The sequence below is a fragment of the Dendropsophus ebraccatus genome, chromosome 9, assembly GCF_027789765.1.
Source record: "Dendropsophus ebraccatus isolate aDenEbr1 chromosome 9, aDenEbr1.pat, whole genome shotgun sequence".
Lineage (NCBI taxonomy): Eukaryota > Metazoa > Chordata > Amphibia > Anura > Hylidae > Dendropsophus > Dendropsophus ebraccatus.
In genome coordinates, this window is record NC_091462.1 from 104,898,017 (window position 1) to 104,912,969 (window position 14,953).

Sequence of the window (14,953 nt, forward strand, 5' to 3'; positions counted from 1 at the left end):
CAAGGGAGCTAGGGGTGGGGTGACTAACCCAAGCTTCTTTAAACGTTAAAAATGTGTTCAGGTCTCCTGAACACATGTCAGGCTCCTTGAGCGTGACCACTGGGGAGGCAGGCGTGGTAGCAGGTAGCTGCTGGGCCAATATCTGGACTTGTTTGGCCAGATCAAAAACAAGAGTAGCAAGACCCTCAAAACAGACAGATAACTCCTGTGCTGTGTCCATTACTGGCCACAAGTAAGGAGTAAAAAAGTTTATGGCTCTTGATAATATTAGGGCCCCCGGGAACACAGAGACAAGGACAAGTGGGCCCTATAGCTAAGACCCCCCCACACTCTCCCTACCTACTTGCAGTGCAGGTCCTAAACAACCAGTCCGCAACTGGGTGACGATCCCTGCACTCAAATAAGTGTGAACACAGACAAGACACAGGACAGACAAACAAGGTACAATGACAGCAGACAAGGCAAAGTCACAAAGACACACAGAAGGACAGGACCAAGAAAGCAGCAAGGAACGGAGGACCAAACGAACGGAGGAGGAAACGGTGAAGCCAAAGCCAGAACAGTGGAGCCAAAGCCAGAGAAGAAGCAAGAAGAACTGAGCACTAAGCAAGGTAAACTGAGGACTAAGGAGAACACTGAACCAAAAGACAAAGACAAGAAACAAGCAAAGGGATCAGGAACTAGGAATACAGACAATCTGAGGAAAGGCTGGATCTAGCTGACAGACAAGCTGAACAACGCTATCAAGAGCTCAGAGTGAAGGAAGAGGCACAGGTATAAGGGATCAGAAGTCCCGGACTCCAAGCGGAAAGGTGGAGCAGGAGAAACACACAGGAAATCACAGAAAGCCAGAGGTGACGAGACCTGTCAATCACAGCACAGCAGACACAATTATAGAACAGACCACAACAAGGAGAGTGCATGGAAAACTGAGAAAACATGGACTGGATCACAGAAGACAAGCAGAGAACATAACAAAACCAGGCACGGACTTAATGCCAAAAGCGCAATCTTTGGCGCAGCGGTCGGATCTTCACAACAGAGGGTGGCACTAATGCCTTTTCAGGCACGATCATGACACTTACCGTTTACAGCGCTGTTTTCACATGAGGTCTGTGCGTTCCTTCTAGGGTTGCCTTCGTGGTCCAGGTGTGCAGTATTCGATTGAGGTGTAGAGGCCACGCCCCACGTTGGGCACCAGTTACTGCTAGGGTGAGACTTAGAATAAAAGTCCCTCAGATATACCTGGGTCTTGCCAAATTGGTAGCAAAAGTAGTGTGGCAGCTGCAGTCTGCCGCGAGTATCAACCAAACACATGAGACCGCGCCAGTGTTCACGCTGATTCTGTTTATTATGGGAATAACCCTTAGTTTATATCTTAACAAGAAAACTTCAAAATGTAGGAGGAGGAGAAGAAGGAGGACACAGGCTTGTAGAGCGTTACACAAAGCATGTATACATTTTAAGAATATAACACATATAAATTAGACTCTCAACTCCACACTCCTCCATCATCCTAACCCATTCCTGACCTTCTAGTTTCACCAGGCAAGGTGTATGTGTGCGTGGAGGGTTTGCTCAACTTTTCTGTCAAAAGCAGAAACTGATCCCGGTAGAAGGAACAATCACCTGGGCCGCTAAAGGGCACACACGTACACGGCTGATAGGTCATCATGACAGGTTCTCTTTAAATGGATGACAAGTTTTTCTTCTTATTCTCGTATTACAGGAGATGGAGCGGTCACAAGGGCCAATACAGATGCCGGTCAGAGAAGCAGATGCCGGCAGGTCTGAAGCTTCTCTCCACTCGGCTTGTCCGTTGTTATTGCTCGTACGGCTCCGGTGGCGAATGCATCACTGAAAGGTCAGCCACATGCCCTATCAATAAAAATATATTGCAGCTGCTTACAGTAATTGCTTGGGCTTCCTCTGGGCTTTGACAGATCAGAAACTTCTATTTTCTCTGCGCAAGAAATTATTTATGAACCACACACTTCCTCCAAGACGTCTCAGCTGTTTCTATAAGTTGGCTCAATTTTTCACTGCTTTATCCTTGGGTCACAATACCTTGTAGCCTTCCTCTGGCAGCCGCCATTGGGTACACATGCCTCACCAGTCTCCTCCTGTGGTGGTTAACCCCTGGTGTGGTGTTATGTCGGAGGAGAGGCCGGAGGTGACTCAATGCCGGAGGTGGCTGGCCGAGATACAGCCAGACCTTGTAGTGTTATTTCGTGACGCCAGTGCCAGGTGGGCACACAGGTGCGATGGCACACCTGTGTTTATTTGACAAGGCCGCTTGTACCTTTTTCCCCTGTGGTCAGTGTCCTACCGGGCTGCTATGGGGTCCCTTGGGTTAGAGTGATCACAGATGGCCTGAGTGTTATAGTGACCCTCCCGGACTATCGGATCTGCCACCCACAGAAAGGGGAAGTGTCCCAAGGTTGCAGTGTGTGCTGTGTTGGTGGAAAGTGAGAAATCATAGTGTCTCTTTAACGTAAGGAAGGCTGTTTTACTAGTTGCAAATGTACATCAGGTCATACAGATTCAACAGTATGAGGTTTCTCTGGATAAAGCACTTGGTAACACACTTGACAATAGTTCTGGACAAATACTTGACAATACAGCAACCTGATCTGTAGTAGAAGTGCAGTGTAGGATATATATATAGTCACACCGACTGGGGAGTGTGCTGAGTGATACGAAGAAACAGAGTAGTAGAGAGGAGGATGCCGTGAGAGTCCCAGCCCAGGTAGTACTGTGCTCTGCTGGGATGTTGGAGGATGAGGTAGAATACTTAGAAGAAGAACAACACCTGTGCCCGTGTATTGACCTTGAATAGTCTTCACACCACCTTATGCCCACTAAACTCGGCTAAACCTTCCTAGAGGGTGACACAGGCCCCAGACCTAGTTACCTGGGATGAGCGGAATGCTGAGGGTTCCCTGCTGACACCTGCGCTGTGAGATAGAATTCCTAGGCTTACTGCAACTTTGCTCTATCTAGCTCAGTTCCTAGCTCTTTGGCTTTCGTGGATACTGTCCTGCTCTGTGACGTCTCCTTGTCCACGGAGTGGGTTGAGGTTGTCTTTGGCTTGTCCTCTCCTAAGAGGGGTTTAACAGTGCATAGTGCTGTGTAGCGTTACTTGTGAGAAAGTTGTTTGCAGCGTACTGTCTTGCGTCCTTCCCATACGGGGTTCTAGCTAAGACAGCTTTGAGGGTACGGGGACCTGGCAGAGGTCCAGGGCCCAGATAGGACCACTGTGGAGAGCTATCTAGCTTGTGTCCTTCCTCCACAATGCCTAACACGAAAGACCTTTGCTCCACCTTCACCCATGTGACTTACTTCCCTAGTGTAACTAATGTGTTCTGTGAGTGAGTGAAGAGTGCTACAGAAGAAATAAGAAAAGAGTTGATAGGAGAGAAGAAAAACAGGTTCCTACTGGTCTGCAGATTCAGGTGACACATAAAGAAACAATCCCTTTACATTCTTCAGCTGTGGGGCTTCCAAATACACATATACAATACAGCGACATCTAGTGGTGAACGTTAGTACTACTTTCATCACCACACAAGTACAATAAGTACAGACTTTTGCGATGGGTGTATATAACTGAAACACGCGTGGTAGGACACCACCCTTTCCCTAACCATGTCCCTGCTTAATCTAAGCCTCTTATCATATTTACTCACTTTACCAGGTATTTAATGGATTGGCTTAAAGGGGTTCTCTATTTCAAAACAATAAAGCTTGGTAGACTAGGCTTCCGATTTTTGCACCATCCAGTGACAACTATAGAAAGCCTGGTGATATAGATTCTGCTATTGTTAAGTAAGAACACTGGTGATTCCCCAATTTCAGACCCTTTGAAAAGTGTACTCTAATGTAAAAGAATTGTTTTCAGATCATCTGTTGTCAAAAAGTTAACAAGATCTGTAAATGACTTTTAAAAAAAAAAAAATCTCAATTGTTCCAGTACTTGTCATCTGCTGTGGTGTATTCTTCCCAGTCTGACACAGTGCTCTCTGCTGCCAGCTCTGTCCATGTCAGGAACTGCCCAGAGCGGGAGAGGTTTTCTATGGGGATTTGCTACTGCACTGGACAGTTCCTGATACGGACAGAGGTGGCAGCAGAGAGCACTGTGTCAGACTGCAAAGAATACACCACTTCCTGCAGGACAAACAGCAGCTCAGTTTAACATATCCATTTTATGGAAAAAACTTTATTAAATTAATTAAATTAAACATTATTAAAAAAAAAATCTAAATCTAGATCTAGATCTAAACATCCGTTTTTTAGCATACACAAAAATGTAGTTCACCAACTTTTTCTGTATGTTAAAAGTAACTATTTAAAAACGGATCGGTTAAGCAGACTCCATAAACACTGTGTGAACCTAGCCTTACTTTCTGTCACCAGTTGATTTGAAAATATTTTTTTTCACCAGAGTACCCCTCTATCTAACCTGCTGATATGTCCCTATAGAGCACGAGGCACTGACAAGGAAGGTCATTTTCTTGTCCAGATCTTGGCTGGGGCTGGTTGAAGGGTTCTGACTTGAGAATGGAGTGGGGGATCTGACAAAAAAATTACTCTGGGCTGGGGGTGGGGGAACATAGAAAAGAAGTTTTATTTACCTGTCCTTGTGCCCATGCAGAGTTGCTTCCCGATCCTGGACCCAAGCTGGCTGTCTTCTAACCCCCCCCCCCCCCCCCCCCCCCCCGGCTATTTCATGACTCAGTTAACAGATGCCTTGCTCGGCCAGTCAGTGACGGAGCAGCAGTCACTGATTGGCTGAGCGGGTTAAATCCCACCTGCTTGTGTCGTTCAAACTGGGTCATGACGTACCTGGAAACTGGGAGAAGAGGACACCCAAAGGGGTACGGGAGCCCAGCGATGCAGCGCTGTGCAGGCAGGGGAAAAAGGTGAGCATATTATCTTTTTTAACCCCCCCCCCTCCCTCCACATATAATGATTTTTTCCTTTAAAGGGGTTTTACTTACTCTCCCCCTACTCACAGGATAGGGGACAAGAATGAGACTGCAGCGCCCCCCCCCCCCCCCCATCTCTAGATTGCCGCCCTAGCTCCTTTGTTATAAATGGAGGGTTGGCCGGCAAAAAGCTGAGGTAGGACTGCCCAAAAATAGCCGAGGTCGGACCCTCCACGGTCTCATACTTGTCCTCTATTCACAGTATGGTCAAACTGTAAACCCCCTTTAAGGGTAGAGTGTGCAGGCTAACTTAAGGGTTGAGTGGGGGGAGTCTACAGTAGGGTACCTGTAGGGATCTGAATTAAAGTAGGGGTCACCTGGAGTCAGGTAGAAGACTGCAGGGGCATGGCCTGGGATGGAGTTGGTTCCCAGGAGTCCCCCTCTCCGTCTAGTCCACTGTATGAATCATCGCACTATTATTACTCATCCTATACAGGAATTCCCAGCTCTGGTATTCCGGTGATATCCGCATTATAAATAGAGATAAGCGGCAATTATTTTGGTTTGCTGTAAATTTTTAAATTGTCAGGAGTCATTCTGCCCGAGCGCCGTCCTTCCCAGAGCCAGACACTGAGAGCTTTGATCTCTACCAGAATGAGTCACATTCCTCACCATGCGAAGAGTAATGACTCATCGCTGCGCCTAGCGACCGCTCAGAACCACGTTCACCCTCCGCCGGGCAGGAGCCGCAGCCAGACCCCTCTACCTGCTCACACACCAGCCCCTCTGAATCCACTGCTGTACAGCTGCTATACATTCTGATCAGCCATGTCTTAGGGATATCTGTTCCTGGAGAAACTGCGCAATATATAATATAGAAACAATTATATTACAGTATCTTATCTTATCTACATTTACCACAATACATTTTACCAGCACCCAGTGCAATACAGCAATGGCAGCCAGCAGAAGATGTAGATGTGGCTATAGCTGCTTACAGAGTTATAAAGTCATGTTTGTAGGGATGCCTACATGGGCAGGAGCTTACTAGAGGGGGATACATACCGGTGCATTGCCCTCATCAGGAGCCTTACTACAGGATGGATTATCTTTATGGGTTGTAAAATTTACCTGGGGTGGAGGGTATGGAGGCTAACTACTAGACTAACTACCTACACGGGGTGAAGTGCCTACATGGATACTATCTGTTGGGCAGACTAACAACCTAAATACCATATGGGGACACAGAGGCGACCTTACTACTATATGGGGGCACAGAGGGGCTTTTACTACTACCATATATGGCTGCACAGAAGAAGCCTAACTACTATATGGTGGCTTAGTGGGACCCAAGTACAATATGGCTGCACAAAGGGACCTAACTACCATACGGAGGCATAGAAGGAATGTAAATAATTTATGGGAGAACACAGAGACCTAACTACTGTATAGGGGCACAGAGGGGACCTTAATACTATCTGGGGCACAGAGGGGATTTTACTACTACCGTATATGCCTGCACAGAAGAAGCCTAACTGTTATATGGTGGCTTAGTGGGACACAAGTACAATATGGTTGCACAAAGGAACCTAACTACCATACGGAGGCATAGAAGGAACCTAAATACTTTATGGGAGAACAGAGAGACCTAACTATTGTATGGGGGCACAGAGGGGATCTTACTACTACTGTATATGGCTGCACAGAAGAAGCCTAACTACTATATGGTGGCTTAGTGGGAGCCAAGTACAATATGGCTGCACAAAGAGATCTAAGTACCATACAGAGGCATAGAAGGAACCTAAATACTTCATGGGAAAACAGAGAGACCTAACTACTGTATGGGGGCACAGAGGGGACCTTACTACTATATGGGGGCACAGAAGGGATCTTACTACTACCGTATATGGCTGCACAGAAGAAGCCTAACTACTATATGGTGGCTTGGCTTAGTGGGACCCAAGTACAATATGGCTGCACAAAGGGACTTTCGGCTCTTTCTGGCGGCTCCATAGGAATGAAACAGAGCCGCGGGTCACAGGCTCTAATAAAAAGGAAGGAACCTAAATACTTTATGGGAAAACAGAGAGACCTAACTACTGTATGGGGGCACAGAGGGGGCCTTACTACTATATGGGGGCACAGAAGGGATCTTACTACTACCGTATTTGGCTGCACAGAAGAAGCCTAACTACTATATGGTGGCTTGGCTTAGTGGGACCCAAGTACAATATGGCTGCACAAAGGGACTTTCGGCTCTTTCTGGCGGCTCCATAGGAATGAAACTGAACCGCGGGTCACAGGCTCTAATAAAAAGGAAGGAACCTAAATACTTTATGGGAAAACAGAGAGACCTAACTACTGTATGGGGGCACAGAGGGGACCTTACTACTATATGGGGGCACAGAAGGGATCTTACTACTACCGTATTTGGCTGCACAGAAGAAGCCTAACTACTATATGGTGGCTTGGCTTAGTGGGACCCAAGTACAATATGGCTGCACAAAGGGACTTTCGGCTCTTTCTGGCGGCTCCATAGGAATGAAACAGAGCCGCGGGTCACAGGATCTAATAAAAACAAAGAAGCAAGGGGCCAATCTGGAAATTGCCGGGGGTACGGAGTTTGAACCCCCCGCAATCTCTTGTCCCCTATCCACAGGAAACATTTCTTTTGCCTGGACAACCCCTTCAGGGGGTTCTTTCTCCCAGAGGCCCGCTGATACCTGGAGTCAGCCCTGTCCCTCCCTCACCTCCCTGCCCTGTATGATTGATGTACAAGACCCAGTACTGAGAGCTAAATCATACAGGTGAGGGACGGTGGGGGAGGCAGGAGGCGTGCATGCTGCAGATCAGCCCAGCCTCTATGACACTTGAGCTGACATGATTTTATAATTTTGCAGGTATCATCAGCCATCCGGCGGCCACATCTGCAGCTCTGGGCCTGATATATGCAGACTCGGTCATCGATATAAATGTCCCGGACAATCTATTTAATCCCTGTATAATGAAAAGTACAGCAATGTTCACATATATATATTTTACTTTTCACCATATTCAATATCTTCTGATACACTGTAACAGCTCAGGAGAGAGACGGTGCTTCGGATGTGTTTAGCTCACAGAGCATTGCCGAGACTGGATGCAACTATAACAAACCCTCAGCTGTGAAAAGAGATGTGTGTGCAGGGTTTTACTTATATACAGGTAAAAGACACTGTTCACACCAGCATCGGAGACTCCGTCACAGATGACGGCATTTTTGACAAGAAAAATAACGCTGCAGTCGGCACTGCTATTCCTGTCAGGATGACACGCCGTGGTGGAACTTGACGGATCCTATCGTAAGTCAATGGGGTCCTCAGATGTGATGGATCCAGCAGAGTAGATTGGAGGTCGCAGCGCAGATGTGCACAGCGCCTTAGGTTGTCAGGTGACTGTCAGATCTGCAGAGCGATTCCCCTAAATGAACTGGGGTTGTGCAGAGCGGAGTGATGACGTCTGCCGCCAGTCACGGGGGGAGGGATGGAGCACGGCCCCCCGTCCACTGCAGCAGAAGTTTTTTCAGATTATAAGCTCCAGGGATCTTAATTTCCGTGTGACAGGAACGCCCGCAGCTCAATGACTTTTTTTGCCTTCTCTTCCATATTAATTTGGAATAATGTGAGAAGCGTTTTTCACGCTGGGCTTGAGTCATTGTTGCTCCTCAGACGTCAGTCCTAAAATCCTGTCTGTTTCGGCTGCAGGATCCTCCAGAATACAAAACAGTCCAGGAGCTGGCGCTCAATAGACTTATCCCGTACAGTGTTGTGTGACTCCTATCTATTATCACTGAGATTAACCATGTCCGTATACACAGGACTGGCCAAATCCACCCATCTAGCCATCTAATAGGGGTCACCAGACTCTGCCCTTACAGCAGATGTTTGGGGACGAAGGATTAGGCATGTTGGATTGCAACATGCCCGTTCTGTTGTTCACATGGGAGATAAGTCGCTGCCAAGGTGTCTGGCAATGGCTTACTCCATTCTCCCCATTCAAAAACACACTAAGCCGAGCCAGACATACATGTGTAGAGGGAAGAGAATAGAGAAATAACTGCTGGCTGAATGAGCGATCAGCTGACAGCCATATGGGCAGCTTCACTGACATCATCAGTGGAGTGACATCATAAGTCTGCTGTCATCTGAAAGACCTATAAACCATAGTACAGCGATCCATACCAATCTGTTTCTGGGAAATTAATATGCCTCCCATTATAATATACCCATCTTTTCTATAGTAGTGAAAGGCAACTCTACCCTCTTATACGGTATCATAGTGAACAGTGTGCTGTGTTATATGAAATTGCACACATAGTAAAGTAGTTTGTCAGGCAGATGAGTGATGGCCTCAAAGGTTATCTGGAAAACTGCAAATTGAAAAAAATGTGTTTTCTCCTCATCATTTAGTATTAATAATGAACTCACAAAACATCAGAAAAGGTAAAAAAGTAGTAAAATACTGCCTCCTATGTACAAGAATATAACTACTATAATACTGCCTCCTATGTACAAGAATATAACTACTATAATACTGCCTCCTATGTACAAGAATATAACTACTATAATACTGCCTCCTATGTACAAGAATATAACTACTATAATACTGCCTCCTATGTACAAGAATATAACTACTATAATACTGCCTCCTATATACAGGAATTTAACTACTATAATACTGCCTCCTATATACAGGAATATAACTACTATATTACTGCTCCTATATACAGGAATATAACTACTATAATACTGCTCCTGTATACAGCAGTGTAACTACTATAATACTGCCCCTATATACAGGAAAATAACTACTATAATACTGCTCCTATATACAAGAATATAACTACTATAATACTGCTCATATATACAGGAATGTAACTACTATACTACTGCTCCTATATACAGGAATATAACTACTATAATACTGCTCCTATATACAGGAATATAACTACTATAATACTGCTCCTATATACAGGAATGTAACTACTATACCCAGCAGCCACCCCCACCCAGCAGCCACATTCACATTTATTGTCTGGCTCAAGACCGATCCACAGATCCAATCCACATAGTGCACATTTGGAGCGGTGCAGGTCTCTAAATCTCACCACCCACAATAGTAACTACTATAATACTGCCCCTATATACAGGAATATAACTACTATAATACTGCTCCTATATACAAGAATATAACTACTATAATACTGCTCCCTATGCAGTGTCCCAGAACAGAGTTTCTTCTCTTGTTGTTTCCTTCAAAGTATTTCTTTATATCTGAGTCAGTGAAAATGTTATTGCCTCTGTTCTGGAAAACTATGGTCCACTGCAAACTGTATGATGTGTCACCCCTCTCAGTATTCAGGTCTGCTGTTTCACTAATTTCATGTATATTTGGTCCTATATGTCCTAATGGTGTGATGATGCAATGGCTTGGTGTCACGTGACTGTCCCCTGCTTCCATTGTAACCCCAATGGCCATCGAGCTTTGGCTGGGGATACCATGTGACTTCCTGTCCTACCTCAGTCTTCTCTCCACCTTTAGGGGAGAAGGGTGTGTTGCTCTGTTGTTCCTGAGTCCTATCTCCTACCTTCAAGGGGATAGGGTGTGTGTGACATCTCTCCACTGCCAGGAAAGCGATACGTGTGCTCTGCTGCTCCAGTGTCACAAGAAGTGTTCCGGTCCAGTCGGGACCTGGCTGTGTCTTTATTCTCAAGTCTCAAGATCCTCATCTATACTAAAGATCTGGGTGCCGTTCTTCAGTCATTCCTCTCATCATCTTCTCTAATCATCAACAGCAAGTATTCATCTCAGTTTCATTCCGCCCAGCATCTCAACTTCAGTATCACTACTACTCCCATCATCCAGCACGTTACTCTCACAGCCTATTGCAGCATCACCCATTACTCGGCCTTATCCAAGTCTGCCTTATTCCTGGTTGCATCCGGAGAGACTGTTGCTATGAGTTACCACCGTTATAATAAATATACAACTACCGTTGTTTCTGAACCTTGGCATTGGTGTAATTATTGGTGCCCTGACTAAGGACAATGAAGAATTGCTCGGCCTCCGCTTGGTCAGGTTCCCAGTCTACAGCTGCTATCACTCATGCCCATACCGTGACATACCATCAGGCAAGTGGCTAACCGGGTCCCTACCCAGTAATACCACCTACTACTACTCTCAGCGGAGTGGCCCAGCGCACCTATATACAAGAATATAACTACTATAATGTAAACAGTGAAGACAGAGGTCCGGGCACTCACCGATCTTCAGGAATCTTTATTCAGGCACAGTATACATCAGGGAAGGGAGGACAGGTGAAAGTGCGGGCGTACGCTACCCCAGGACAGCTGTTTCCCGGCTGATTGCCGCTTCCTCAAGCTAGGGTATTACCCTAGCTTGAGGAAGCGGCAATCAGCCGGGAAACAGCTGTCCTGGGGTAGCTTACGCCCGCACTTTCACCTGTCCTCCCTTCCCTGATGTATACTGTGCCTGAATAAAGATTCCTGAAGATCGGTGAGTGCCCGGACCTCTGTCTTCACTGTTTACATTACACATTCTTCTGTTGTACGGAGCACCCCGTTGGAATTTCTGTGTCACTGCATATCCTCCTGCTATCACAGCGTCAGTGGTGCCGACCGCATTCTGCTTTAGAGACTATAACTACTATAATACTGCTCCTATATACAAGAAAATAACTGCTATAATACTGCCCCTATATACAAGAATATAACTACTATAATACTGCCCCCTATATACAAGAATATAACTACTATAATACTGCTCCTATATACAGGAATATAACTACTATAATACTGCTCCTATATACAGGAATATAACTACTATAATACTGCTCCTATATACAGGAATATAACTACTGTGGGGAATCCTCTATCACATTCCCCCTTCCTATGATTCATGAATACTGGTGAATGGCTGTATATATAAGGTAGCAGCCCACTCTGCAGGATAATGTATGAATCTGCTGTCGCCATCCGTCGTTGCACCAGGTTTGGTCGTCACCTGGCATGGTAGCATGGAGGATGGGTGCTGTGATGCTTTGCCTTCCGTCTGCGGGCGGCTGTGGGGCTGTGTGCCCCCATTGGCTGGCTGCATTACACACTGCTCAGGATGACACAGAACCCTGGTTGTAGCTCAGTAGTGCAGTGATTGGAGGGACTGTGCAGGATTCATTCACAGAGAAGGAGCTGAGGACCAGAGGAGGCAGCATCCTCACAAGGTATGTACTGGGGGGGATTTGGACTTGTAGAGGGAACATATGTCAGACTCCGTATAGCAATTCTTTCTGAACATACATATAGCAAAGGCTCCAGGTACTCAGGGACTTGCTGGACTGACCCCTGAATGATAATGTAGAAGTTTTATGTGCAGTACTGTGTAAATACAGAAGGTCCAACCTGTGCCAAACATTCTCAACTCTGCTACATCTGTAACGGCGCGGTCTCTAGAACAAGTATAGAGCCTCAAAAGTTGTCATGTATACACAGGCCATGTTCTTATATCTGTATGAGAGCTATGGAGAGGTTATATGGTATAGTGCTATGTGTATGATGTTATATATGTGTATATTGTTATATGTGTATGTTATATATGTGTATATTGCTGTGTATAATGTTATATATGTGTATGTGTATAATGTTATATATGTGTATGTTTATATTGTTATATTGTTATATATGTGTATGTGTATGTTATATATGTGTATATTGTTGTGTATATTGTTATATTGTTATATATGTGTATGTTATATATGTGTATGTGTATAATGTTATATATGTGTATATTGTTATATATGTGTATGTTATATATGTGTATGTGTATAATGTTATATATGTGTATATTGTTATATATGTGTATAATGTTATATATGTGTATATTGTTATATATGTGTATATTGTTGTGTATAATGTTATATATGTGTATGTTTATATTGTTATATATGTGTATATTATATGTGTATGTGTATAATGTTATTTATATGTATATTGTTATATATGTGTATTATGTTATATATGTGTATGTCTATAATGTTATATATGTGTATATTGTTATATATGTGTATATTGTTGTGTATAATGTTATATATGTGTATATTGTTATATATGTGTATAATGTTATATATGTGTATATTGTTATATATGTGTATATTGTTGTGTATAATGTTATATATGTGTATGTGTATATTGTTATATATGTGTATGTGATATATGTGTATGTGTATAATGTTATGTATGTGTATGTGTATATTGCTGTGTATGTGTATATTGTTATATATGTGTATATTATTATATATGTGTATGTGTATATTGTTATATATGTGTATAATGCTATATATGTGTATATTATCATATATGTGTATGTGAATATTGCTGTGTATGTGTATAATGCTATATATGTGTATATTATTATATATGTGTATGTGTATATTGCTGTGTATGTGTATAATGCTATATGTGTGTATATTATTATATATGTGTATGTGTATATTGTTATATATGTGTATATTAGTATATATGTGTATGTGTATATTGTTATATATGTGTATAATGCTATATATGTGTATATTATTATATATGTGTATGTGTATATTGTTATATATGTGTATATTATTATATATGTGTATGTGTATATTGCTGTGTATGTGTATAATGCTATATATGTGTATATTATTATATATGTGTATGTGTATATTGCTGTGTATGTGTATATTGTTATATATGTGTATAATGTTGTATATGTGCATGTGTATATTGCTGTGTATGTGTATATTGTTCTATATGTGTATAATGTTATATATGTGCATGTGTATATTGCTGTGTATGTGTATATTGTTATATATGTGTATGATGTTACCTGCTCTATATAACTGCTCTCTTCTATATTATACTCACTGAGATATATGGAGCTGTTTACCAGTGACTTGTGGTCACTGAGGTTCGATAGACTTGCAGGGTAGAAGAGTCAGGCAGAGATTTTTTGGGGGTCATCACTAGTAGCCCCCATCCCTCCTAATGGCAGAGTAGACAGCCTCAATGTACAGAGATCCTTCCCTCCAGATGTTTCCCCTATTGAAGCCATATTTAGCATTCCCAATCTGCATATTCAGCCCATCACAAAGCTTTATAATGAATTCAGCAGCTCAGATCTACAATGAATGATGATCTAATACAGCCCTCGAAATCCACAGTAAACACTAAACTTTCTTAAAAGTAATGTCCACACAAAAATCTTATAGAAGAATTGGAAACATTGTCAATACTTTCTATTACCTGTCCTGCTCATTTCTCTTAGGGCCCTTTTCCACAGGACGATTATCGTTCGCATGATCGTTAACGATAAACGATCCAAACGATCGCTATTATGAAAGACCTGAAATCGTTCACCCATTTACATGAAAAGATAATCGTTACTTATGATCGTTCTTGCGGTCGTCTTGTCGTCGCTATTGTGTTCGGCACTACTGCGAACGACCAAACGACTTCTTATTCAATGCAAACGATTTGCGAACGAACATCGATAAAAATAGGTCCAGGTCTTATTAAACGATCAACAATTTCTCGTTCGGTCGTTAGTTGCTATTCAAACGAACGATTATCGTTTAGATTCGAACGATTTAACGATAATCTGAACGATAATCGTCCGGTGGAATAGGGCCCATAGAATAGCAGAGTAAAGATGAAAGCTATGCTGGTAGTGTGGAAAGTTATGCTCTCTGTGGAGTAGTCACAGCCCCGCCCACCTGTAGATCGGCATAAGATTCGGCAGAGTGCCAACACTACAAAGTTCTAAATTCTATTATATGTGATAATAATTGTGTACATCTGTCTTCTCCAACCTGTGGTTGCCCGGTTGTAAAACTTATGATGCATGATGGGAGTTATCATTTTGCAACAGAGAGTTATCATTTTGCAACAGATAAAGGGCCACAGGTTGGAGAGTACTGATATATATATATATATATATAT

General features: G+C 43.4%; 1 protein-coding gene across 1 annotated transcript in view; it reads left to right on the top strand.

Moving 5' to 3' along the window:
• Window positions 1–446: 446 nt before the first annotated feature.
• The window catches only part of LOC138801835 (melanin-concentrating hormone receptor 1-like), a 37,712-nt gene continuing 23,205 nt past the window's right edge, over window positions 447–14,953 (top strand). Inside the window, exon 1 of the mRNA XM_069984935.1 lies at window positions 447–542. Within this exon, the coding sequence (XP_069841036.1) occupies window positions 447–542 (96 nt within the window). The remainder of the gene's footprint in view (window positions 543–14,953) is intronic.